Source organism: Saccharomyces eubayanus, chromosome IX (genome assembly GCF_001298625.1).
Source record: "Saccharomyces eubayanus strain FM1318 chromosome IX, whole genome shotgun sequence".
In the NCBI taxonomy this organism is placed as follows: Eukaryota; Fungi; Ascomycota; class Saccharomycetes; order Saccharomycetales; family Saccharomycetaceae; genus Saccharomyces; species Saccharomyces eubayanus.
In genome coordinates, this window is record NC_030984.1 from 201,670 (window position 1) to 227,436 (window position 25,767).

The window sequence follows — 25,767 nt, forward strand, 5'->3', positions numbered from 1 at the left end:
AAACAACAGAAAATGAAAATCAATAAATACACTCTTAAAATCATTCTTTAATTAAAATATTCTCACTGTCTCAAAAGAATCAAAAAGCTAGCTGATTCAAAAAAAAACTAACATGTCCTTAGCGAACCTTTGCTTAAATAGCTTGTTTATACAATAATAACGAAATATATTGACGTTACGCCCCCGTAGTTTTCTCTCTTTTTGTTGTGGACTGTCATAAGCTGTAGAATTTAACGAAAGGGCAATTGTTCGACATATTCTGAGCTATCAGTTTCCAAATAAACCGTCTTCTGTATTGCTGATATCACTTGTATCGATAACTTCATCTATATCCATATCTTCACTGCTTTCATTATTGATAGCATTTATTGCATTGTTCGTACAACTATATTGTACGGGATTACTTTGAATAATGTCTTTCAAATCCATGTTTTCATTTTTCAGCTCACCTATGGCCTTGTTGATTATGGTGCCGTTTTTTCCAATTTCGTTGATAATACTTTGCAGGATTGAGCTATCCTCAAAGTGTATCACGTCATCATCAATTTCGAAATTTAGCTGTCCCGACACTATCAGATTAGTTAGTTCTTCTTTAATATCCTCCAGATCAATACCTAATGTGGATGATAAATAACTAAACTGTAGTCTTTTAGAAATTCTCAAATAAAAGAAATAAATCTTGCATCTCATTATAATAGCAGCGGAAGATGACCAGCTAGGTTCTAGAAAAAAGCTTTCCATACAAACCCTATTTATTTCACCATGCCATACTTGGAAAAACTGATTAAAGTTTGTATTGATCAATAATTCGAGACATTTGATTAGGACTGGTGTCATTTGGAAGAACGGCTTTATATCGTTTAAATAAATAAAATCGTCATAATTGTCCAACGGAATGGAAATGAGCACGGAGATATTAATCATCATTAGAAACTCCTCTTTGGAAATAAACTCCATGCTGTCTACATATTCTGAAAGGACTTTCAACGTCAGGGGTTCTGAATTTATTATTAGAAAGAATTTCGTGCAACAGTCAAAGTACCTTTCCTGTAAAAAATATGAAACGCAGAACATCAGTTGTATCCTTATAAGTGAAAAAAGATTTTCTTGAGCAATATCGTGATTATTTCGGTCTTTTACCATTGTCGTCTTCTCATTATGGGCGAATTTTAAGTTATCATTATTCTCGTGGCTATTAGTGAAGCTTTTCAAATTATATTCAATTTCTTCAATGCCTTTGAAATTCCGGCATAATAAATATATTTGAGTAATTTTCTCTAAGTGCTGGTATTGTTTACTCAAGGGAACCTCTTTTGACTCCATTTGAAATATAGCATTACTAAAATTATGTGAAATTAAGTCTTGCGCAGTACTCTCATCGAATCCACCAAGCAATGAAAAATGCGGTTTACCTACTAGTTGGATTTTAAGTTGATCTGGAAGTCTTAATCCGCTCTCTTTTATTAAAAGACCTATATAGGGAGAATTCGTGTACTGGATTCCTTGCAAATAGTTTATGCCTTGGATGGCCCATTGTCTTCTTTCTTCCCTACTGCCGTAATTTGTAGAGAGTAGATGGCCTATACGTTCAATTAGTAGAGGGCCCTTGGCACCATAAAACATAATTTTCTAGATGTGTAGAAGATCCTTTTTGGTTAGTTATTTTTTGTAGATTCCAAGATTGTCATCTTTGCAGATTGATCTTTTTTAAAAAATAGATCTGAAATTAGGGATTATAGGGTGAGTGATGGGGAAAAAAAATGACCAAGACATTATGATTATAGTTATCGAAAGTATATTAACATGTGTATTATATATATATTATTTACAAAGGAATTAGCTATACGCTAAGCAATCAAATTAGTTGAAGAGGAAAAGCTCTATTTCGTTGTTTAATGGAAAAACTTCTTCATCTTTTCCAACCAAGAAATATATTCGGTATTTTCTTTGAATTCGGAATATGCACTAATGAAAGATGCTAGTTCTTCATTGACGCCTCTGCTTTCCAAGTAAGCTTCTAGAGATTCTTGTAGTTCTTCATCCAAGTTAGAAAATGGTGGACCGTGGTATACTAGCTCTCTTGAAATCTCAGCCTCGGCAGATTGATTCAAAGCAGCATCAACAGAGGGATACGGGGTAGCACTATCGACATAGAATGAGCCTTCTTGTAGATTCATTAACAACTCAAATGAGACAGCTGGTTCAGTTGCATTTTCCTTTGAAATAACGACGTTGACGTTAGCAAAGTTGTCTGATAAGGCGTCGATATCATCCTCATTGATTCCGTCTTCATTTGCTTCAGTGTTTTCATCCATTGCATTGTTGTATGGCAAATTAGCAATTTGGGCAACGTCAAAGAACACATGAACGGTTTCCCCGGATTCAGTTCTTCTGATAATTTCAGCTTCATTCTTACCTGGAGTCTCTACTAATGAAAATTTGTACTTATTCAAAAAATCGTTAAATGAATCCAACGAAGTTGATTCTGGCAACGTTTCATTTTCAATTTTTAGTTCGGATTGCAAAATATCACCTACTCTTTGGGTTTCTTGGTTTCTCATGATAGTGGCAGGGGTGAAACATCTCTTGGAGTTGGCAACAGTTAAAACTTTCCATGATGACTTTGCCACGGTAGACTTAGGGGCAGCTAGTACGCTTTTAGCAACAACTCGGTTTAGACTTCTTAGAAACATTCTTTGTGGATATGGTTTATGGTTAGACGGCTATGTGACTGTGGCAGGTCTCAAAATAACTTTATTATTTCTAGAATACTGAACTTCCAAGATTTACGATGACAAAAGTTTCAGTTCGCCTCACTTTTCCTCTCCAGCGAAAAAATCAGGGCGCCCCCGGGTATTAATAAAGTATTCTTTCATTAATGACGATAATGGTACAGGATGACATGAGATCATTTTATGCTTGCCTCACAGATCTAGAGCTAAAAATATGATTCAATTGCTCTTTCTATAGTTTTGAGAATTTTTGCTTTATTATATGCAAAAAAAAAATGTTTACGTAACTGTACAACCTACATAGAAATATGAATTATATTATGAGGGATTCGATGATGAGATAATAAAGGGTAAAATGAACGTCAGAAAAAAAGTAGATGGGGACATATCCAATACAAAATGTGTATATACTAGGGATGTTCTTAATCAGCGTTACGACGAGCAACCTTCTTGGCCAATCTCTTACCGGTACCGAAGATCTTCTTGTCTCTGTTCTTCTTTTGCTTTCTTTGTTGTCTAGAAGCCTTTTCAACCTTTTCAGCCAAACCGTATCTGACTAATCTGTAGGTTGGTTCGAACTTCTTAGCTTCAGCAACAGAGTTGTAGATCAAACCGAAACCGACAGACTTACCACCACCGAATTGAGTTCTGAAACCGAAAACGGAGACAGCATCCTTTTCAGCCTTGTAGACTTCAGCCAATTTTTCACGCAATTCATCCTTGGAGACGTTGGCTCTGTTTGGGTGCAAGACGTCGACAACGAATTGCTTTCTGGCCAACAATGGGTTGGAGATGACCTTTCTGGTACGAATAGTGACGGCGTCAGACTGTTTCAACAAATGGAATGAATGGGAAGAAGACTCACCAATCATTTTTCATATGGCATGTTAGTATTCTATACAAATCCAAATAATCAAAAAACGATTCAGGGTTTTTGTAGTAGTACTTTTCCTTTTTACATTGGCGTTCTTGATATTCTTTCCTGCTCTGAGAATTTGTGCGCCTCGAGGCGTATGTTATTCCTAAAAGTATATGGACAACGTTAACGTAACCGCTGTGTTGGTCCTTACGTTTTTTTTTTTATTGAACGCTTGATCTCATTTCTACTAAACACACAATATTAAATGCACTTTCACGAGCGCGTCGTTAAACTATTTCTTTTCGGTTTGAATAAATCTTTACTGCCATTTCCAATACCCGTATTGTATACATCCTACTAGCTTTCTGTTTCGTTTCCTGCTGTTTCACTATTAGCGTTATTAAATTTGACATACCATTTTTATTGATCTTCTGTAGGTACCTTAGCGTTTGCAGTGAGCTTCAAATAAAATGTTCAAAAGTTTTCCCAAAAATATCACCACACTTCAATACTGCAGTATCTAATTACTAACTTGCTTGAAAGTACAGGCGATTCGCTAGAGATCCTCTGAGGTAACTCGCATGCACACACAAAGGCATTGAATGAGATCGTTACCGTCACGACTAAGGGTCTCTACAGGCGTACCAACGTCTCGTGAGCTGAATGTTCCAGCCACTGCTGCTGGGCCGGTGGGAGTCTGGTCCCAGGTCCACCTAGGATACTTAGCCCTCTGCCTAGAGAACCACTAAGCCCTTCGGTGCCGTTTCCTTCCAAGGGTGCGGCCGGGGGGATCTCTTCCGCCGCCCGGAATTTTTCATTCAAAAATGTTTCAAGATCCCTATTTTGTAGCTGTTCAAAAAAGGAATCGCGATATGTACAGATGTAGCGGTCTCGGAAAAGTATAATAATCCGGATGTCAATAAGGCATGGCCTATGATATATGTTTTACCAGGCTAAAGTATACAAAAAGGGCATAAATGTTCATAATCTGTTAGATAACAATAATGTATAAATAAGGAAAAACCTATACTGTATCATATGTAACCGGTTGTTTTCTTTTCTTCTATCTTTCCATTCCCATTAATTCTCGAATTCCAACGCAAACCGTCTCATCAAAGTTGGTTCCCGATCCACACCATTGACTTCCATATTGCGACGGTATTCTTGTAACATTTCTGTGGCTTTTTGAACGATCTTTTTTCTTTCTGAGCTACCTACGTCCTTTCTGCACTTTAGTATTCCTACAAGCAAATCTATACGTGAATCCCAATATACTTCAAGGTATTTTTGCCAAATATCCAATATGTTATCCACTGGTTCACAGCTTAGATCCATGAAAAACTCCATCACAGTAAAATTTTGTGTGATCAAAACATCTTTGCTCTCATTAGCATCCAGAACTTTAACAAATAGTTGATAAAATATTTCGAAATCCCTCTTCATTGCTTCCAAAAATTTATTGTTTTTACTTTTGAAAGAATGCTCAAATGATAACGCACTCAAGAATTTTGTGATCGTTTCACCAATAACATTATCTATGAAATTGACAAATAACACAGAGCTCATTTGTGGTTTAATGTCCAATAAATACTCATCGAGTGTGTCTGCTATCTGTTGTGCTTGGCTCCCCACATACCAATTCTTACTGAAAATTTCTTGGTATGGCTTTCTCAAATCATCGAACATTAATGTGATCAAGCCTAAAGAACTGCATTGAGCAACTTCGGCAAATCCATCTAAAGTGCCCTCTAGGTGATTTGTAATTTGCTTTTCGTAAACTTTAGAAACAAGTTTACCGTATTTAGATGAAATGGCAACGGCGTAGTCCGCAGCTTTCATTTGATCGTTTGATACTGCAATCAGATACTCCACTAAGCCTCCTGCACACTCATCTTCCGGAGTTATACCCTCCGGGTCTATATCATATTTGTGATTGTAATTGATTTGTTTTTTTATTTCTCCACTTATCTTGACAGTCCAATTTTTCTGTCTCTTTGTTAATAAACTACTGAATCTTTCAACCACACCAACAAGAATTTTAGCCTGATTAGTACCTGCTGCTACTTCCACTTGTTGTGTAAACATTTGGAAACAAGTCTTGGTCCCATCAAGGAAAAGCAATCCATCTGAATCGGAGTGTGGTGGGGTGCTTCTTTCCAAGAACACGTCGAATTCTGCTTTCTCCAAGTTACCGATCCATTCAGTCATCTTAACAACAATCAGGTTCAAATAATCCTTGAATAATGTTTCTTTTTCTTCATCACCAATAACAGATTTGATGTCGTTCTTGGTGAAACCAAAATCAGTCTTGAGGGTGTTTTGAAACGTCTTATCAAAATCCAAAATGTCGAGGATGATAATGGTTTCTGGTTCGGACTCCACAAGGTCTGTAATTAAAGAATGTAATTCCTTATAGTACTGATTAAAGTATACATCGAATATGTTCCAATGTGGTGGACAACAATTGGCAATATGTTCTTTCACAATAATCAGTTCGTTAAAAACCCAGTCCATGTTATCAAGGACATCAAATTTTTGATCGCCAACATATTTTTCTTTCATTTCTCCGAACATTTCAGAAATCGAATTATTTATACCATTCATCAGAAAGTGCTTGTAGCCGCGAGCAGCAGTCCTTGTCGAAATTGTCCCGCTCATTATTTCTTGATATAATCCCTTATTTGTCGGATATTCTATAATTGTAGGTTTCTCCTCTTGTAATCTTGCAGTGTTTTTACTATTTGGAAGTTTTTTTATCATAGATTTTTCAATTTCGATTTCTTTTTTCTTGATAATGTTTCTAATGGCTTCAATTCTCAAGTCTTCTCTCTCTTCTAGGTCGTATATTTTAAAAAGGCGGATTGCTAACGATATTTGTCCTGCCCTGGCCATTTCTACAACATCATAAGTCAGTCCATCCAGCAACTTATCAAACTTAGATATTATTCCAGAAAGTCTCGAAAACAGCTTCATGACTGTACGTTGTGCATCCTCAGTAGCTTCTTTAGCCATCACAGTAATTTGTTCTTGGAAGTCTCGTGCTGAGGTTAACAGAAAGTGAATTTCTAAAAGATGAGGACAGCCAGTCTCTAGGGCATCCTCCGCCAGTTCTGTCACCAATAGTCTTTCTATATGGTCCATCAATGCAACGAAGTTACATATCCGGTCATATATTGAAGATGTGGTATTGATTGTTTCATAAAGTTTTGTGGCTTGGAAAAGTATATCATAACGATTAATCGCAAAGCGGTTGTCATTACCTAATCTGTTAACCTCATTAATCTGTTGTTTTATTGAAGTGACCGAGCTTTTGGACAAATTTAGTAGTTTAAGAGATTCTTCGACTTCACCATAATATTTATCTGATTCTTTATTCAATTGATATTCTACAACAGATTTCTCCTTCAGTAATTGTTCTTTGATATCTCGTACCCTTTCAAGGGATAGGTCTCCCTTTATTAGATCGCAAACTTGTTTCAATGGATCGGAAGACATCGTAATAACCAATTGTTAAATAATATATATGCTTTCAGATCCAATGTTATCTTTTTATTCTGCTTCTACATCGAATCTTTTTATGTGTCCTTTAGCAGGCTCTTTAAGATGTTTTTCTTATTTTTCAGTTCCATGTTTCAGTAGCCGGGCTAGATCAGAAAATACTAGCGGCATCAATAAAGATATAAATATCACCACAGTAAATGAAGTCTATCGAGTGTATTCTATGTGTGATACGTAAGTGTTTATATTTCTTATTTAAGATACACCAGGCTCAGGATTTTGCCACATCCCCTCTGGCCATTGTAATATTCCTGCGTTTGTATAATCGCCTCTTTTTGTTGGGGACCGTACAGAAGCACGAGCCACTCTTAAATACAAGTCTATTGTTCCGTTAGAGGCGTCGAGAGCATCGTCCATCATTCTTGTAAGTTGTGGATTCTTCATTCGAAGATTATCGATGCTGACTGTGTCGTTATTACCTACGTACACCTCTACGTCATTCAAAAGTAATGAAAATCCATCTATACTACCTGTCTCATCAATTGCTGAATCGGTTGCATTCAGATGCCATGACAAGGAGTGATTCTGATYGTCGAATTCCAAAATTGGTGGCTTCAAAGACGCTCCTGCTTCCCCTCTTAACAGAGCCACATCTGTCTCGACTATACTTGCAAAATCCCACCTTGCTACCCCAGATAGGATCAGCCCTACCAAAACACCTTGAAACAAATATGCTGAGGAGCCTCTTGTCGCACACCCTGGAACGAGCACTGAACCCAAAATGTAGTGATGCACTCTTAAATTCAGTCCTGGTAAGGATCCTAACGCTACTAATCCACCAATGAAACATATGTATATTTTAAAGTACTTTCTGAATCTTCCTGATTTCCAAAGTGAGTAAGCTTGTATAATTGCACATGTAAGAATTGTTGCGGCAATGGAACCAACAGCGGTCAATGCTCCAGCTTGTTCTTTCAAATCCTTGGTAGTAAGCCTGTCTACAGGCAATCTATCAAAAGTGACATTGTTCGAAATGCCCAGCCAAAATGTCGGGTACCAAAGAATTACTTTGGCTATAGGAGAGCCGGCCTCTAGGGTTCTCTTTACGGCGCTTTTCCAAACCACATAGAGAACAAAACACAAAGGCAGGAGTCGTTGGAAACCTACACTGAATAGCTCATACACGCTCGTTGGATCATGAGCGTCCGTTAATAAAGGAGGGTCTAACGATAATACGAGTGTCCAATAGCCCACTATTGTGTTTATCCAGTACCCATAGATACTATCATACAAGTAAAATACTGGTAATCCAAAAACAATATTTAATGCCACCACAGCGGCTCGTGGATCATAACAACCGGACGAAATACCACCTTGAATATCTCTAAATGAATAAGAACCGGGGAAAAATGAATCAAAAGCTATGGAAAACCCTGTGTTATATATCCCCTTTCTTGATGGAAAGGAATTTTGGGGTCCCTGCATGGAAACTTTGGTACAACCACCAAAAAATGGAGAAATAACACCTGCATGCACTGCGGCTCCACATGGATAGGAGTCGCTTCTATAAGGGTAAGAAAGGGCCATTGGGTCTTCTTCACTAAATAAAGCACCTCCGCCAATTTCATATCCTGTATATTTGACTCTTCTTTTTCCAACGGCAATAGCTGAGTAAGTCCAACCGCCTCTATCGCACAAAGCTGGGCATCTGACCATGTATTCTTTATCATCAAATGGGCCACAGTTTTTGGCATTCAAACCACAAGCGTTATTGGTACCTTCCCAGTTCAAATAGGAGTTGCAACTTAAAGACAATATGGGTATCTTTTCGGAGCCATCGCTCGGATGGAAATACGGTGGTTTGATGAGATATGGGTATATGAGGAAATAAAAAATACGAATCCAAAAGCAGCAGTACGCAATCAGCAGTAACAACCGTATGAATTTATTCGGAATTATAGCTTTAAAAGTAGTCTGTGGAAATTCCTCTATCCTCTTCAACCACCCCCATCGTTGGGGAAAGCTAGGCGGTTCATCGCTAGGTTCAACAGGGCCATTCCAAACTCTTTCAAAAAACTTTTGTATGGGGTTTTTCCTCTTTAGTAATAACCATTTGGGCTTGCTGCCTTCGCCTTCCTCTTCGTTAGGCACGTTTTCCACGTCAGCGTTTGAAAGGTCCCGCAATGGTATGGACTCAGTTCTCTGATGCTGTCCTTCTGATCCACTCAAAAGGTTGGGATCTGCGGCATCCCAAGTTGTATTAGCATTATCATCGAAATGTACACCCATTCGGCCTGATGCTGATCTGTGCTGATCTACTCTTCCCAAGTTGAATCTGGACTGGACGGTAATTCTCGAGCCAAGTTATGATATGGTAATTGACGCCCTTTACGACATTTCGTCTTTTTTTCCGCACCCCAGAGTTTTTTGCGACGGTAAATCTGGAAATTATTTATAGAACTACTAAAGAAGAGAATTTGAAAGGAATACAGTTTTTTTATTAGCGTACATGGTGGTGTATATGTTCATTTTTAAATATTTTTATATGTAATGGAGGTTCGATACATAATAACAAAACGAAACCCCCTAGAGTAAACAGAGGGAGGAAAAGTGTTCAATTTAAGAAATTAACCGGAACATGATTCACAGGCTTCTGGTGTGGGGGCACTGCAAGCAATCACTTTTTCATTATATATGTCACATTTTTTGTCTCCAGAATCCTCTTTGATGTTTTCTGTTGGAACTGAAGGGCAAGCTCCGTCTTCCAGTTTCATGTTCGACATACCACTAGAGACAGAAGATGGTTCAGATGGAACGGGAGATGTTTCCTTGTCATTATCCAAGGTTTCAGTAGTTGCTTCTGCGGCCTCCTTATCGGAGAATTTGGTACCAGTTGGGATATAAACGGGACGATTCAATTCTGCAGTGGATGCAACATGTGTAGCGGCTTGATCGGCAACATCTTGATCAATGGTAAATTGAATGGCTGCAGAAGCGGCTTGTGTTCTCAAGTAGTACATACCCGTCTTCAAACCCTTCTTCCAACCGTAGAAATGCATACTTGTAATTTTACCCATTGATGGTGATTGTAGGAACAAATTCAAGGAGTGGGATTGATCAATGTAAATGGAACGATCAGCAGCCATGTTGATAATAGTCTTTTGAGAGATTTCCCAGACAGTTTTATATAGATCTTTCAAATCTTGAGGAACGTTTGGTAAATCTTTAATGGAACCATTTTGAGTAATCAAATATTGTTTCATACTATCATCCCAAATGCCCAGATCGACTAAATCACGTAGTAAGTATGGATTGACGACTTGGAATTCACCAGATAAGACACGACGAGAGTACATGTTTGAAGTGACTGGTTCGAAACACTCATTGTACCCAAGAATTTGGGATGTTGAAGCGGTTGGCATTGGGGCCATGGTTAAAGAGTTTCTTAACCCATGTTTCACAATGTCCTTCTTCAAAGTGTCCCAATCCCACATGCCAAATGGCTTAGCATTCCACATGTCGAACTGTAAAATACCCTTAGAGGCAGGAGAGCCTTCAAAAGTGGAATATTTACCTTCCTTTTGAGCTAACTCACAAGAAGCTTCAAGGGTAGCATGGTAAATAGTTTCGAAAATTTGTTTATTAAGTATTTGAGCTTTTTCACATTCAAATGGTAAACGCAGCATCATATAAGTATCGGCCAAACCTTGAACCCCCAGGGCAATAGGTCTATGTTTCATGTTAGAGTTTCTAGCCTCTGGCACTGGATAATAGTTACGGTCGATGACTCTATTCAAGTTATGAGTGATGACTTTAGCAATGTCATGTAAACTTTGGAAATTGTAGGTCGCCGTTTTACCATCTTCCGAAGTCTCAACGAATGCTGGTAGAGCAATGGAAGCTAAATTACAAACAGCAGTTTCATCTGGGGAAGAATACTCGACGATTTCGCAACACAAGTTTGACGATTTGATGGTACCCAGGTTTTGTTGGTTGGTCTTTCTGTTACAGGCATCCTTATAAACCATGAAGGGTGTACCGGTTTCTGTTTGTGCTTGCAAGATGGCGTACCATACCTTTTGAGCCTTGATGGTTTTACCACGACCTTCTCTTTCGTAACGGGTATATAGCTCTTCGAATTCTTCACCCCAAACGTCGTCCAAACCTGGGGCAGCACTTGGTGAGAATAAGGTCCAGGCCCCATCCTCTTCGACACGCTTCATGAAAAGATCGGGAATCCATAGAGCAGGGAACAAATCTCTTGCACGAATTTCTTCCTTACCATGAGTCTTTCTGATATCGACAAAGTCGAAGATGTCTGCATGCCATGGCTCCAAGAAAAGGGCAAAGGCACCGGGTCTCTTGTTACCACCTTGGTCCACGTAACGTGCAGTGTTGTTGAAGACACGGATCATGGGAATCAACCCGTTTGAAGTACCGTTGGTACCTGCAATATAAGAGCCTGTGGAACGAATATTGTTGATATGAAGACCAACACCACCTGCAGTCTTGGAAATCATGGCACACTCTTTCAAAGTGTCGTAAATACCTTCAATGGAGTCGTCCTTCATGGCAATCAGGAAACAAGAAGACATTTGAGGATGTGGCGTACCGGCATTAAATAGTGTGGGGGAAGCGTGGGTGAAGTATCTCAACGACATCAAGTTGTAAGTCTTCAGCACGGACTCGATATCGCTGCCGTGAATACCTAGGGCCACACGCATGACCAAATGTTGGGGACGTTCGGCCACTTCACCGTCTAGTCTTAGCAGGTAGGAACGTTCCAGAGTCTTAAACCCAAAATAGGTGTACTTGAAATCTCTGTCGTACACGATGGCCGAGTTCAGCGTATCTTTGTTTTCCATGACAATATTGTAGACTTCATCCGAAATCATAGGGGCATGCTTCCCCGTGGCAGGGTTGACCCAGTCGTGCAAGTCCTCAATGACCTTGGAGAACTGCTTTGTGGTCTGCTTATGTAAGTTGGAGATGGCAATTCTAGCGGCCAACGTGGCGTAATCAGGGTGCACCGTGGTCATGTATGCACATGTCTCGGCAGCCAGGTTGTCCAGTTCGACGGTGGTGACACCGGAGTACACACCGGAGATGATACGTTGGGTGACTTTTACAGCGTCGATACGGTTGGGATCCAGCCCGTATGACAAACGGGTGATACGGGAGGTGATTTTATCGAATTGCACGGGCTCTTGGCGGCCGTCTCTCTTAATAACGAACATCTATGTGGCTGTGGTGTGTTTGAGCTGTGGCTGTTGTTCTTGTTGCTTGGGCTTACTGTTAAAAACCCAGAAATGAGATGAGATGAGATGAGATTAGACAAGGGAAAAGGCAACGAAGAAGGCAAAAGAAGGCAAAAGCGGTACGTTTATATACGTTTGCAGAAGAACACGAAACAATGAGAAAGCACGTCAACTGGAAACATAAAACGCGTCAGCACCAGCTCAGAACACTATACCACAGTACGGGCCCACACCATAAATCACAATAGGCCATTCATTGTTCTTTTTTTCCCATTCTGTCGTTTGACCCTCGCCATGGCAACCACTTTTTGCCTGTTTGAGCGACGGCCAGGTGCCGTTGCTGCGACAACTGTGAAAAAAAAGAGAACAAAGAACAGCAGCACGCCATGTTGCTGGGACAACCGCAGGCTGATAACTGGGCTTTTTTTGCTGTTTTGGGAAAAGCAGCAGCCAAGAACGAGCGAGGGCTTCCTCTGTTGCTGGTGCAGACCACAGCGGGCCTCTTTTCCCGCTGAAAGCTATTTGTTATGTGTTTACGCGTTTTTGTATGTGAGTATGTGTGTGAGTATGTATGTGAGTATGTATGTATATACGTACGTACGTACGTACGTATATACGTATGTGCTTGTTCGTTACCTTCTTTTATTCCTCAGGAAGAAGCTGGCTACGGCCACAGCACCTGCCAGCACGCCTCCTGCGACGACGACGCCCTTGAGGGTTTCCTTCTGAATCTTGTCCTCAACCATGCTTTTCAACGCAGCCACCTGCTTGTTGTTACGCTCGTGTTCGAAGAGAGTGTCTACGTATCGCTTGGCCATAGAGTACTCGCCCAGCTTGTAGCAGCCGATCGTCAGGTAGTACAAGCACTCCCGTCTGCGGGACTCGGCCTCCTTGTAGATATCCGTGAGGATCTTCACGCCGAGCCGTTCGTCATTCACGTCCGTGGACTTGATCAGGCCCCATGAGTAGTTGAACCTTGACTGGATAGTCGCCGTGGGCCCCCCCTCGGAGACCACCTGCTGGCGCAGTATTTCCAGTTGCTGGGGGTACAGCGGTTCGTATGCGTCCTTCAGCGTGGGCCAGAAATCGATCTTCGTCATTCTTGTTTTGTGTTCTGGTAGTTCTGTTTCTGGTGTGCTATTTATGTGTCGCTAGCTCGTTATATATGGTAGGTAGCTCTTGCGCAGATTAACGGCAACTTCGCCTTGAAAGGGGCCCGCTGTGCGGTGTCCAGTGTAAAGGCGGAAAATATATTGGTCTAAGAAAGATGTGGAAAAAAACCGATGAGCTTGTTTCTCGAGCACGCAGCATGAAACCGGGTCGAGTGAGATACAGGCCAGATGCAGGACACCGCAGAATTGAGCACCTCGAAGCTGGGGACGAAGAAGTACTGGGATGAATTGTATGCCTTAGAGCTGGAGAATTTTAGGCAAAACCCGCAAGATACGGGAGACTGTTGGTTCAGCGACAGTGATGCGGAACAGAAGATGATCGATTTCATGGTAGACAACATCGGTGCGCACAGGATTACCGAAGATGCGTCTGTGGTGGACCTGGGCACTGGGAATGGCCACTTGCTGTTCGAATTGCACGAGACGGAATTCCAGGGGAAGCTGGTCGGGATAGACTACTCTGAAGAAAGCGTCAGGCTCGCCACTAGCATAGCTGAGGCCACCGGCGTGGAAGAGTTCGTCAGTTTCGAGCAAGCGGATATCTTTAGCGCCGATTGGAGTCCGGGCAAATTCGACATCGTGCTGGATAAAGGGACCTTGGACGCCATTTCGTTGAGTGGTATGAAGATTAACGGCGAGCTTGACGTGGTCGAGGTGTATGCCGGAGTGGTGGAGAAAATCCTGGAAAAGGACGGTATTTTCTTGATCACGTCTTGCAATTTTACGCAGGATGAGCTGGTGCAGATCATAGAGACCGACAAACTGAAAATGTGGAAAACGATAAACTATCCCGTCTTCCAGTTTGGCGGTGTCCAGGGCGCCACTATATGTAGTATAGCATTTGTCAAACAAAGCTGATCTATTTTATTGTAATATATTTCATTTTTATTATTTTTATTTTTACTTATTTAGGAACAGACTTGACTATAGTGTTGTACAATTCGTCTGTGGTCTCCTTTTTACCAGTCTTGATGGCATATTGTGCAGGGTCGCCGTTGTCGTCCACGGCCAACAATCTTATGAATTTCTCGCTTTGCAACGAACCGGTGAATCCCTTTTGCACGGTGAACCCTTTGACCAATTGAATGTTCAAAATGACTTTCAAGATACCACGAGATCTCATGACTATACGGGTCTTTTCTTCATCCTTTTTACTTTTGTTAACTTTAATTACACCAACGCCTCTTTCCTTCCAGCCTTCTTCTATCTTGGAGAGCTGGTACAGTTTAGCGTTGACTTGGTATATGCACTCCTCTGACTCTTCGCCGGATTTGATATCTTGCTTTTGCAGTTTGAGAGGTCTTGCTGCGTCGCTTGGGGCTTCTGACGTCTTTGCCCGCTGCTCAGAGTCGCTGTTGACTTTTCCCTTATCGTCAGCAACTTTCTTTCCGTTTTCGCTGTCATTGTCGTTCTTGCTTTTCAATATGCTGAAGCCGCTGCCAAACGACAAACCTGAACCAAATGCAAATGGCTTCTTTGTAGTTGTATTGGACGCCGATGAAGAGTTGGCGTTGGTTGTTTTCTCGTTCTTGGTGTCCCCCTTAGCGACACCGAACCCAGTTCCGAAATTGGATGCCGCACCAAACACGAATTTATCCTTTCTTTCTTCATCTTCAACCTTACTAGCATCTTTAGATGATTGCTTGTCAACAACTTTTGCATCGTCGGTCTTTGTTTTTTTGTGCGAAGACGCCTCTTGCTCGTCGTCATCATCCTTCTTCTTTTCCTCATCAGCGTTGGATGGTTCTGGTTTCTCACTCGTTTCTTCCCTCTCTTCATCCTGTGCTTCTTCCCTTGGTCTCTTGGGAGTTTTATCTAGTTCATCAATGGTTTCTTTAACCGCAGGTTGCTGCACCTTAGTCTTTTCATCCACTGCACTATCAATCTTGGACTCGCTCATGCTTCTGATATCGCGTGTACGTATGCTGTGTCCTCTTCAGGGATTTATCTGTTTGACGTCCTATCTTTTTTGCATTAGATTGAACTTTTCAATTTCAAGTATTAATTTCAATCTCGCTAAGCAATACCGATTCTTGAAAAACTCAAAAAAAGAAATTTGGGCAGTAAGACAAATAGAAATAGATTACGAATGGGTTCCTTAAATTTTTGTATGTAGATATGTGTGAGTATATACTTGCTTGTGTTGCGTAGTATCATACGGTTCTTCTATCCGATATATAATGAACGATGGGCGTGACACCGCTGACTTGGGTAATTTTTTCCAACCAAGCAAGCAAGACACCACCCTGTTTCTGGCCCTGAGGTACGGACATCCCCTTATAAAGGTACTTCACCAATACGTCCTTCTGGGAGTCGTTCAAAGCCTTGACTACGTTACCAATATCGGCCTGTCTGACCTGTGTCAATGCTTCAAGCACGCTCACGAAATATTGTTCCTTTGTCGCAGCGTCCGCACTGTATGGAGGGTCGGTTGTGAGTAATTGGACGGCCCCCGTAGAGTCACCGCTCGTGGCCAGCGAACGCAATTGATTCATTCGAGGCTGTAATTCTTGTAGTGTAACGATGGTTGGGTATGGTGGCACCAGATCAGCAGCAGTCAACCTACCGCTTTCCGGGTCAAACGCATCGATATCAATTCTCCTCCAGTCAGCTTCCATCGTTTCAGTCAGACGTCTATTGTGTGCGGTGAATGTTCGCTATTCTCCTTTTGATTCAAACACCACTGTGCTAAAAGCTGTTTTTTTCTTGGGTTATAGGGGCAAAGCCAAGGAAGGGAAAAAAGCGTGCGAAATGGCAAATGTGCGGGTAATCCGAGAAAACCAACAACCAAGTAGCTACAATTGCATTCAATAGTCTGGTACTTCTTTGGCAGCTGGCTGGGACTCTCTTGTTCTTGAGTTTCTGGACTTGTATACCGAGGTGACCGCGGGAATGGGGGTTGGGGCTGTTGCGGCAAGCAGGGGCCGGTGGGCGTGATATCTTGTGTCTGCGGTGACACTGGTGTATCTATCCGGAGTGTACGTGGAGGAAGAAGGCTCCCTGCGTGGCGGCCTGGGAGCGTGGATTCTCTCCATGGGAGTGGGGGCGGTTGCGGTCGCAAATCTTCCTGGGATTCTGTTCTCTCTGTGAGAGTAGCCTCTCCCACCGAGGCCACCGCCCAACCTTCTTGGCTTGAAGTACTTGACGGTTCTACCTCTTTCTATATCGACTATGCAGACCCTGTCTTTGATTTGGATGCCCCTGTGCACGCCGATTTCCTTGAAAGCCATCTTGCTGCTGATGGGGTCCTTGAATACTATGAAGGCATAGCCTTTGTTTTGCTGAGTGATCTTGTCCTTGACTATTCTGATTTTCTCAATTTCTCCAAACTTGGCGAAATGCTTTTGCAGTTCGATTTCGTTGAGGTCGTACGGCAATCTTCCAATGAATATCGTTTTGTAGGGATCCGTGTCCTTGATATGAGGGTCTGCGTTCGGGTCCCAACCTTGCAATCTCTGATTTATCAGTTGGGAGTTTTTGGTCTTGGCGAGTTTGACTTCTTCGTACTCTTGTAGGTGGTTGTTGGGGGTGCCTTGTGGAAACTCTTCCATATAGTTTCTCAAAGGGGTGGACAACAAATTGGCAACGCCAGTGATATTTGGGTTTGTTTGCCTCTTGGCGTATGGGTAATCCGTTAGCCTCTTGTAGGGCAAGGGCGGCTTAGGTCTGAAAAGTCTCGACACGTCGTCGGGATACTTGGATAAATTGTAACTCATCAGGATCGGCGTATTTGATTGCTTTCGTGGCTTCTTTGTACAATTTCGTTAATCGATGCCTACCTAACTAAGCTGTGCCATTTTATTTTTTTTTCGATATGTTTGATTTTTCTTTTTTTCCGTAAGGCGCATATACAATAAAAAGAGCTAAAAAGATTCATGGTGGAGGGGGGAAGAAACGACCGAGAAAGAGAGGCATTGCGAACGCTTTCAGTAGTCTTTTGGCTTCTTGTATCAGGGAAGTGTACTAGTATATATTGCGGCGGTGACAGCTCTGAAACCGGACGAGAGCGAATTCTTTTTTATTTTTTTAATTTTCGTTTATTCTCACTATTCTTTAACGGAAGGTTGCGTTGTGAAGACAAAATATTAAAAGAAAAAATATATATATACAAACACGTTAATGTACACAAAAAACATACATATATAAGGATTTCCTTTCTTTGTCTTCTTACATCTCATTAATCCATAAAAATTTCGTTAATTCATAAAAACAAGCGACCTCTGCGGCTAGATCAGGGGTTGCACGGGCTCTGTCTTGTAGTCCACGTCCACCATGGCACCGTCGTGGTTGCACGTGACTTCGACCGAGACCTTGAATTTCTTGGCGTTCAGCTCTGTTTCTTCGCCATAATTCCAGATGATCTTGTCAAACGACTCCTGCTTCTTCTTGTCGTGGAACTTCAATTCGGGCTTGTTGATGGCAGTCTTGATGTCCATGAGCAGGTGCTTCTCCACATGCTGGTGGAGATGGCGCACGAACTTCTTGGAGTGCGAATTGGCAGTCTCCTTGATCTTCTCAGGGTCGTCATGCGCGTCATGCAACACAAATGGCGGATAGTACTTCAATTGGCAGTGGACATGGTCGAACTCCTGGTCCTCCGTCTCATTTTTCAAGTAGGTTCCAAAATCGTGCAGATCCTCAAAAACCTTCAGAGACTCGCCGCTTTTGGTGGTAATAGTGGACATCTTTGGGCCCTTTGCCTTCTTGTCTTTTTTCACCATTACTGCTGTTTAGAATACTTTGTTATATATAGCGCGTTGCTGTGCAGCCTTTGAGTATGTCTGGAAAGATGAATGAGCCAAGATCTATCTACCTTTCCGATGGAGACATGAGAGGAGACCGGAAAAGAGTAAAACAGAGAACACCAGTAAGGAACTAAACTCACGCCGACAAATCTTATATACGCACGAAGCTCCACCGCCACTTCCAAGAGTAAAGCCATGAGAAATACCCCAACCGCAATGGAGCTGACCCCGCACAGTCATTCCGCCCCTTTGTCCTCGTCGTTCAGCCGTATAGCCGCGCAGCCTCGCCTCAACATAAGCGAGACCAGACCAGTCCACCATCGCATCCGCAAGAGGTTGCAACAGTATCTCGGAATCCCGACTACTGATAGTATCTTAGGCACTATGGCCGAGTGGTTAAGGCGACAGACTTGAAATCTGTTGGGCTCTGCCCGCGCTGGTTCAAATCCTGCTGGTGTCGTTACTTTTTTTTTTGTTTTTTTGTCCGCACCTCCTCCACTCACCCACCTTCCTCTTCATTGCCGCCTTTGAAGGCATGGTCCGCAGGTTAACCCGCGCACCGAAGCACACCGCGCTCGCTTTTTCACATGTACCGCGGACTCCCTTCGGACTCCCTTCGGAAGTCCGCTTATATCCGCGCGAACTCTGCTTTGCGCGGAGAAAAGCAGAAAGCCGCGGTCAGCGCCAGCGCGACACAAGAGTCATTCATTATGCACGCACACGGCGACTCCTGCGGGGCCGGGGATAAGTCGATCGCGTCGGCATTCCGCGGAACGTCGGAATGCCGAGCATATGGCCGCCCTGAGAATGGGCGGCGGACGGGTAGCAACCACGGAACGGCCCGTCGCTTTTCCGTGGGTGACTATGACTTTTGATCGTTTTTCTTGTTAGTTCCCCTGGCCCTGCGCCCCTCGGGTTAAACAATCCGTTTCTTTTTCTTTCTTTCTTTCTTTCCTTCTTTCCTTCCCGCTCAAGGCAGCAAGACCCGAGTTGAAGCTGCGAAGTTGAGTGGGCAGATTACGTTTACGTACAGTGCATTTTGTGACAGATTATAGCTGGGAAAGAAAGTATTCCATCGTCGGGTTTCCTTCAGCGAAAGTGTGAGCCATATCTTCCCTGAAATGCTCTCAGTATAATCTTAGTTTTGCTTTTTTTTATTTTTTTTATTTTTTTAGTATAAATCAATGCGTCGTCTTCCTCGGTTCTTACTCTTTTGGATCTCCGGTACTTGTGTGGGTGAAAGTCAGTATTTCCTAGTATCAATTTAGTTTAATTCTGTTCAGTTCTCAACTAGCCCTTCCCTTTTTCCAGATCGTACAAAAACTACTAGCATTTACTTTTTTTCATTTTTATTTTTTTCTACTTCTTCTTCGTCTTCTCTCTTTTCTTCTATCCTGCCCATCGCATCTTAGCATCAACTCGTCCGCATTACCCTTTCTTCTTTTCCCCCGGTCAGTTATAGTTATAATATAAAGCTTTTTTTTCATTCTTCTTTCTACTATTCTCTCTTCTTCTTCTTTTTCGTTCTCTATATTCCCTTTGCCCCTCCTAAATGAACGGTCCTCCTACTTTTACCCAGTATAGAATAAACAAGTCTTCTGGGAATGGGGCTACCCACAAGATCAGGGAGCTACTGAACTTCAACGATGAAAAAAAATGGAAACTGTTTTCGAGCAGAAGACTGGAGTTGATAGACAAATTTCAGCTAAGCCAATACAAGGCAAGCGAACAAGACCAGAACATCAAGCAGATCGCCACCATATTAAGGACCGAGTTCGGATACCCTGTGAGTTGCTCCAAGGAATTTGAGAAGTTGGTAACCGCCGCAGTGCAATCCGTGAGGAGAAACAGAAAGCGGTCAAAGAAGCGTTACGCCTTGAGTATAGCCAACGGTAACGGCGGCAACGGTAACATCTCTTCGTCGAATTCTACTTCCGACGATGAGATTTCTCCGTCCATTTACCACCACACCAATTCTGAGTTTTTACCTTCTTCCAACCAAACTACAGATTTCCAGTATCCAGGAAAGTTTCAACCTCTAATGAGTCATCAGAACAATAGCGGGCGCATTCTGCCAAACGTGTATCCGCAAATGGACCCTTCGCCGCCGGTCACTTCGACTCAGCAGAAATACAACGATATAGTCACTATGCTAGTGCATGACCTCGTTACGAATGCTGTGCCACTGTCGGAACAAGCTCTCAAGGACCCGTACATTGGGCCGAACTTGTCTCATTTCGCTATGTCTTCGCTCAGCCAGCAGCCCAATGTTGCCACCAGCATCCCCATAGATTCCACCGTGCCCTTCTTCCTGAGGGAAAAACTACTGCTACAGATACAAAGATCAAGAACTTGCCAAGACATTTCGCAAGCCGCAGGGTCCATCGACCTTTACGCAAATCTCGAGATCCTGGGCGAAATGTCAATTCGAATGTCCATCGCATTCGTCATCGAGCGTTTCTTTTCCAACCTGGTATCTTCATCAATGAAATACATCACTTCCAAGACCTGCTCTCCTGAAAACTTGGCCCTATTGTCCCAAAGACTGTTTGGCTCCGCTACAAGACATAATTTATCTCACTTCCCCGCGGCCCAGGTTCAGCTGAGATTGCTGTATTTGGTTATTGGTGGCATTGTCAAGGATTTCGGGTTCGACCCCACTCTTTATCCCTTGAGTGAAATCATTCACCACATAGTAATGGTCCAATACCCTTTGGCTAACTCATGCGCGACAGCTCCTCCACCTTCTTCATCTAATAAAAGAGTCAAGAGGAGTCCTCCCACCGTCCCCAGTGACATAATGATGAACAATAACACATTGTCGAATAGAGCCACGCTCTTAACCACGCTGCCCATGAAGCCTCAATCTGCCAATAAAGATGTCAACCGTCGGGTGATCATAAGATTCAATGATCGCGAGCAAGCCTTCACGTTCCACCAGTTGAGTAATGGCCCACCCACTGTGTCTGAAATACTGGAAAACTGTAAGAATTTATTTAATATAATAAACAAAAACAAGAATTTCGGTATTTTCCATAACGACAACCTACTAAACGATGAAACTTTAGCGAGATTATTCGATTCATTTTCCACAAATGAGATTGGTTTGGAGATTAGAGACATTTCTTCCATCCCCTTACAAGATAATAGCATGCCGCTACCCATCCAACTACCCAAAATGGCATGCTTAGGGGAAAACCCCCCCATTCCGTTGGTATCACCTGAGAACGACGATCCGAAAAAATCAAGCTTAACTGCCTTTGATAACATCATTAACAGAATCTCTAAATCACCATTGAATGAAGATAACCCTATTCCTACTGCAAACATTAGCATCACTGCCAGTGCAAATAATAATAATAATCATAATGAACCTGTACCTGTACCATCCGTCACCAAAAATAAAAACTCTTTTCAAAATGGCAATCTGCCCCAGCCGGTTTTCCAGCCATTACTGTGATAAGAACACAGAAAAAACAACAATAATAATCATCTGTCTACTTATTTTATATACACATATCGAGTTCCCCCCACATATATACATCTATGTATGATAAAAATAATAATATCCCCTTTCATACTCTAGTATTGCTGCTGATCCTCGAAATCATCCTCGTCAAATGGCGGCAGTTCCATTACATGAATCTTATACCCCAATGAGTATTCTTGATCTTGCAAGGATTCGAATGTCAAGTCGGACAGTTCCTTATCGTGGAACCCGACGATCGCGTTGTACACAATTGCGCTGACCCTGAAGTATTTGGCATGGTTGTTATCTTCCAACTCAGAAGTGTCTTCACCCAGCGTTGAGATATTCTGCACGTGTTTGTTAAATTCCACCAACTCGTCGTTCGGTAGTTCGAATTTTAACAGAGTTGACTCTTCATGGTCCTCATAAACCCCCACGTAAAACTCTCTTGTGTTATTTATCGATGACCGAGACCCGCCATTCGCGTATGTACCGTTATTCATATTCTTACCGGCGTTCTCATTTTCTGATATCTTCAATGCGTCTATCGACTCATTGAGCAAAGAAACGTCGTTCCGCTGTTGTTGCAGAAATTGCCTTTCTTGCAACTGCAGTAGCTTCGGGCATTTTAGCTTAATAAAATCTTTTAGAACAGTCCATCTTAGTCTCCCAAATTTCTCTAATTGGCCCTTTTCCCTGATCTCAATAACAGTGTATTTCCCTTGATCCAACAATTCAGTAAAGGCTGAATCAGATATCCTCTCCACCAGTTCTATAGGTATGAAAGGTGGGAAGTCCAAGATTTTCAACTGCCACATACCTCTATTGGTCATTTGCTTTCTGAAGCTTTTCTCATTGAAGATGTGCTTTAGTCTTTTATGGTTGATTTGAGTCTGTGACGACGGAATCGCTCCACCGCCTTCAATTTCAAGAACACGGTCTTCGCCATTCGTATTTGCGTTAGAACCGGTAATGGTATTGGGATTCGATGCCATGTTCAGGTTGTATAGCGCAGATATTTCATTGTAGGATGGGTTTATCTTGTTGTTTCTTGAGGAGAGATGGTGCTGATGTGGGGGGTGGGGGCCTGTGCCAGTTCCCAAATTTCTGGAGTTATTTTGCATGTATTTTTGAAACTGGCTTTGGTTCTGGTGGTAGAAATGCCGACGTCGAGGATAGTGCGAGGGAGAGCCCAATGGGCCAGAAGCAGCAGCAGTTGATGGAGGCAGTGTGGCTTGGTAGGGCATTTGCATATTCGGAAGGGCACCTGGCGGAGCGCCCAAGATGGGCAGCATTGAGGTTGGGAAGGGGCCATGAGGTGGGGGTGGTGGCACACTAACGGGCACCGACATTGGCGTGGGAAGAGGCGTACCATTTTCATTCATCTGCAGACCCAGTTCGGGTGAGAAATTGAAATACTGAGAAGACGGGGCGGAATCGAATGGTTGCGGAGTGACGGATGAGACGTGATTTTTGAACCGGGGTGATACCGATCTGTTCATGTCCTCATTGGCGCTATCGAGATCGTTATCACTCGCTTCTGAATATCGCAGCGGCATGGAATCGTTTGCGTACGGCAAGAGATACACAAACAAGTCGTGATAGTCCCATTGATAGGTGTTCAAAGTGAGCAGCAGGTTTTCCAGGGACTCTTTGTCTATGGAGCTTTTCAGAATGACAATGCAGCTCTGGAAAGTGACGAAGGGAGGGATCATGGAAGTCATTGGGGGCAGCATTTTCACCTGCAGGATGTAAGTATGGTATATGACCCCGCCAATCAGGTACTTGACTTGGGCCCACGTCTTGCCCGGAGGGAGATTATCGATTCGTATGGAAATGCCTTTTGCCTGAGAGTAGACTTTTTTCTTTGGAGCAGCGTTTGCGTTTGCGTTTGCACCTGCCTTCGTATTTTCATTCGCAGCACCGGCAACAAAGGCATTGGCAGAGGCAGCCGACTTGGCACTGTAGTGTGATTCAGAAGTCATTATTGAGCAGGCGTGGCGTAGTAGGTGGCAGCAAACTCTAATATAAGCTAACAAGACTGCGAATCAAGGCCAGCTAAGGAAGGAAAACTAGAGCAAACAAGTATGAGAAGGAAAGCCGTTAACCTAACTATCAACTCAGCGTGGATGCAAGCCTTAAAGAGGAACGCCCCACCGAAGACCGGTACCACAACTATAGCATAATACGAACACACACAAAAGAAAGCCGGACATATTGGAAAATTAAATAAAAAAGTACAGTCCCATTCCCCTAATTTTTGGGCTTTACCCAGGACTGAGAACCCATCGCTCAAAATGCTCGCAGTGTTGATATAGACATCACGGAAAAATCGAAAAAAAAAAAAAAAAAAAAAAAAAAAAAAAGAGAGCTGCTTGCGCCACACGACCACCTACTGCCGTGTGGAGCGACGTTATCAAATCGCTCTGCACGGAAACCCATTTTCGGGTGCATGGGTGCGGAAGCTCGCCACCCAAGAGAGTGGAAGACGCGCGGTCTGGGTGCTGGGTCCGGGCGCATTTCTTTTTCCCGCTGTATGGGACTTTCGGCAAACACGTCACAGGGTCAAAAAAAAACCAAAACAAAAAAAAAAACAATGTCTCAGTCCACGGCATGGCATGGCATGGCATGGCATGGCCCCATGGCTTTGTTTGTCCGGGCTCTTGGGCCTTACCCCGCCACGCGCCAGTGCTGAGACAAACGGAAATCAGCGGCATTTTTCCTGTATACACGCAACCCGCGTGCGCCTGGTAACCTCAGAAGGCCCCATTGTCCGGTTTTCTTACGGAATGGAATCATCATCATCATCCTCAGCATCACCATCGCCGCTACTTCTGCTATTATCAAGATCATTCTTGATGGCTGATCTTTGTTATGTGACCCTTTGGTATTCGCTGGCACCTTACTATTTTCCTTTGTCTTTTCTTGATTTTTTGACCATCTTGACCTTTCATGATGTGTGTTCCTCTTTTCTTTTTCTCTTTTCTTTTTCGTATTTTTTCTTTTCTTAGTTTGTTAATATCTTGGTTTTCGTTTTTGTCCATGTTGTCGTCGTCTGTCAGCTTTCAGCTAACAATGTATATAAATCTTTTGTAACTATTTCTTAATCTTGAATTTTTTTCGTCTTCCCTAAATTTTCCTTATTATGAAACGTTTTAATATATTAAAGTCTTTTATTAGAATACCAAAAGCAAATCTACATACAACGAAAATGCCTTTGACCACAAAACCATTGTCTTTGAAAATTAACGCCGCTCTATTTGATGTTGACGGTACCATCATCATCTCCCAACCAGCCATTGCTGCTTTCTGGAGAGACTTCGGTAAGGACAAGCCATACTTCGACGCCGAACACGTTATCCACATCTCTCACGGTTGGAGAACCTACGACGCCATCGCCAAGTTTGCTCCAGACTTCGCCGATGAAGAATACGTCAACAAGCTAGAAGGTGAAATCCCAGAAAAGTACGGTGAACACTCCATTGAAGTTCCAGGTGCTGTGAAGTTGTGTAACGCTTTGAACGCTTTGCCAAAGGAAAAATGGGCTGTCGCCACCTCTGGTACCCGTGACATGGCCAAGAAGTGGTTCGACATCTTGAACATCAAGAGACCAGAATACTTCATCACCGCCAACGATGTCAAGCAAGGTAAGCCTCATCCAGAACCATACTTGAAGGGTAGAAACGGTTTGGGTTTCCCAATCAACGAAAAAGACCCATCCAAGTCCAAGGTCGTCGTCTTTGAAGACGCTCCAGCTGGTATTGCCGCCGGTAAGGCCGCTGGTTGTAAGATCGTCGGTATCGCTACCACTTTCGATTTGGACTTCTTGAAGGAAAAGGGTTGTGACATCATTGTCAAGAACCACGACTCCATCAGAGTCGGTGAATACAACGCCGAAACTGATGAAGTCGAATTGATCTTTGATGACTACTTATACGCTAAGGATGACTTGTTGAAGTGGTAATTTCTCTCTTTATTTGATAAAACTACGCTAAAATTAAAAATAAAGAATTCACTCCATTTTCAAAAAATTG

General features: G+C 42.6%; 14 protein-coding genes and 1 non-coding gene across 15 annotated transcripts; 3 read left to right on the top strand and 12 right to left on the bottom strand.

Annotated features, from left to right (window-relative positions):
* Positions 1-267: 267 nt before the first annotated feature.
* PCI8 (Pci8p) lies at positions 268-1,623 on the bottom strand (the record flags this gene model as incomplete). The annotated part of the gene is made up of 1 exon (XM_018365827.1): positions 268-1,623. One exon carries the CDS (start codon positions 1,621-1,623, stop codon positions 268-270), a length of 1,356 nt encoding a protein of 451 aa, XP_018221545.1.
* Positions 1,624-1,892: 269 nt separating this feature from the next.
* On the bottom strand, positions 1,893-2,693 carry MAM33 (Mam33p; the record flags this gene model as incomplete). The annotated part of the gene is made up of 1 exon (XM_018365828.1): positions 1,893-2,693. The coding sequence occupies one exon, from the start codon at positions 2,691-2,693 to the stop codon at positions 1,893-1,895; it is 801 nt and encodes a 266-aa protein (XP_018221546.1).
* A 461-nt stretch (positions 2,694-3,154) lies between these two features.
* Positions 3,155-4,009, bottom strand: RPS24B (40S ribosomal protein eS24; the record flags this gene model as incomplete). Its single annotated transcript, XM_018365829.1, has 2 exons — positions 3,155-3,559; positions 4,007-4,009. 2 exons carry the CDS (start codon positions 4,007-4,009, stop codon positions 3,155-3,157), a joined length of 408 nt encoding a protein of 135 aa, XP_018221547.1.
* Positions 4,010-4,671: 662 nt separating this feature from the next.
* On the bottom strand, positions 4,672-7,086 carry SEC6 (SNARE-binding exocyst subunit SEC6; the record flags this gene model as incomplete). Its single annotated transcript, XM_018365830.1, has 1 exon — positions 4,672-7,086. The coding sequence occupies one exon, from the start codon at positions 7,084-7,086 to the stop codon at positions 4,672-4,674; it is 2,415 nt and encodes an 804-aa protein (XP_018221548.1).
* Positions 7,087-7,344: 258 nt separating this feature from the next.
* DI49_2717 (uncharacterized protein) lies at positions 7,345-9,378 on the bottom strand (the record flags this gene model as incomplete). The annotated part of the gene is made up of 1 exon (XM_018365831.1): positions 7,345-9,378. One exon carries the CDS (start codon positions 9,376-9,378, stop codon positions 7,345-7,347), a length of 2,034 nt encoding a protein of 677 aa, XP_018221549.1.
* A 338-nt stretch (positions 9,379-9,716) lies between these two features.
* Positions 9,717-12,326, bottom strand: RNR3 (ribonucleotide-diphosphate reductase subunit RNR3; the record flags this gene model as incomplete). The annotated part of the gene is made up of 1 exon (XM_018365832.1): positions 9,717-12,326. One exon carries the CDS (start codon positions 12,324-12,326, stop codon positions 9,717-9,719), a length of 2,610 nt encoding a protein of 869 aa, XP_018221550.1.
* Positions 12,327-12,979: 653 nt separating this feature from the next.
* Positions 12,980-13,447, bottom strand: FIS1 (Fis1p; the record flags this gene model as incomplete). Its single annotated transcript, XM_018365833.1, has 1 exon — positions 12,980-13,447. One exon carries the CDS (start codon positions 13,445-13,447, stop codon positions 12,980-12,982), a length of 468 nt encoding a protein of 155 aa, XP_018221551.1.
* A 976-nt stretch (positions 13,448-14,423) lies between these two features.
* On the bottom strand, positions 14,424-15,419 carry YRB2 (Yrb2p; the record flags this gene model as incomplete). The annotated part of the gene is made up of 1 exon (XM_018365834.1): positions 14,424-15,419. The coding sequence occupies one exon, from the start codon at positions 15,417-15,419 to the stop codon at positions 14,424-14,426; it is 996 nt and encodes a 331-aa protein (XP_018221552.1).
* A 253-nt stretch (positions 15,420-15,672) lies between these two features.
* On the bottom strand, positions 15,673-16,137 carry ARC15 (Arc15p; the record flags this gene model as incomplete). The annotated part of the gene is made up of 1 exon (XM_018365835.1): positions 15,673-16,137. One exon carries the CDS (start codon positions 16,135-16,137, stop codon positions 15,673-15,675), a length of 465 nt encoding a protein of 154 aa, XP_018221553.1.
* A 189-nt stretch (positions 16,138-16,326) lies between these two features.
* Positions 16,327-17,235, bottom strand: SNP1 (U1 snRNP complex subunit SNP1; the record flags this gene model as incomplete). The annotated part of the gene is made up of 1 exon (XM_018365836.1): positions 16,327-17,235. The coding sequence occupies one exon, from the start codon at positions 17,233-17,235 to the stop codon at positions 16,327-16,329; it is 909 nt and encodes a 302-aa protein (XP_018221554.1).
* Positions 17,236-17,745: 510 nt separating this feature from the next.
* RGI2 (Rgi2p) lies at positions 17,746-18,240 on the bottom strand (the record flags this gene model as incomplete). Its single annotated transcript, XM_018365837.1, has 1 exon — positions 17,746-18,240. One exon carries the CDS (start codon positions 18,238-18,240, stop codon positions 17,746-17,748), a length of 495 nt encoding a protein of 164 aa, XP_018221555.1.
* Positions 18,241-18,642: 402 nt separating this feature from the next.
* Positions 18,643-18,724, top strand: DI49_2724. The gene has a single exon. It is a non-coding gene; the product is annotated as a tRNA-Ser (tRNA).
* A 1,092-nt stretch (positions 18,725-19,816) lies between these two features.
* VHR1 (Vhr1p) lies at positions 19,817-21,724 on the top strand (the record flags this gene model as incomplete). The annotated part of the gene is made up of 1 exon (XM_018365838.1): positions 19,817-21,724. The coding sequence occupies one exon, from the start codon at positions 19,817-19,819 to the stop codon at positions 21,722-21,724; it is 1,908 nt and encodes a 635-aa protein (XP_018221556.1).
* A 122-nt stretch (positions 21,725-21,846) lies between these two features.
* Positions 21,847-23,718, bottom strand: DI49_2726 (uncharacterized protein; the record flags this gene model as incomplete). Its single annotated transcript, XM_018365839.1, has 1 exon — positions 21,847-23,718. One exon carries the CDS (start codon positions 23,716-23,718, stop codon positions 21,847-21,849), a length of 1,872 nt encoding a protein of 623 aa, XP_018221557.1.
* Positions 23,719-24,878: 1,160 nt separating this feature from the next.
* On the top strand, positions 24,879-25,697 carry GPP1 (glycerol-1-phosphatase RHR2; the record flags this gene model as incomplete). The annotated part of the gene is made up of 1 exon (XM_018365840.1): positions 24,879-25,697. One exon carries the CDS (start codon positions 24,879-24,881, stop codon positions 25,695-25,697), a length of 819 nt encoding a protein of 272 aa, XP_018221558.1.
* Positions 25,698-25,767: the final 70 nt, after the last annotated feature.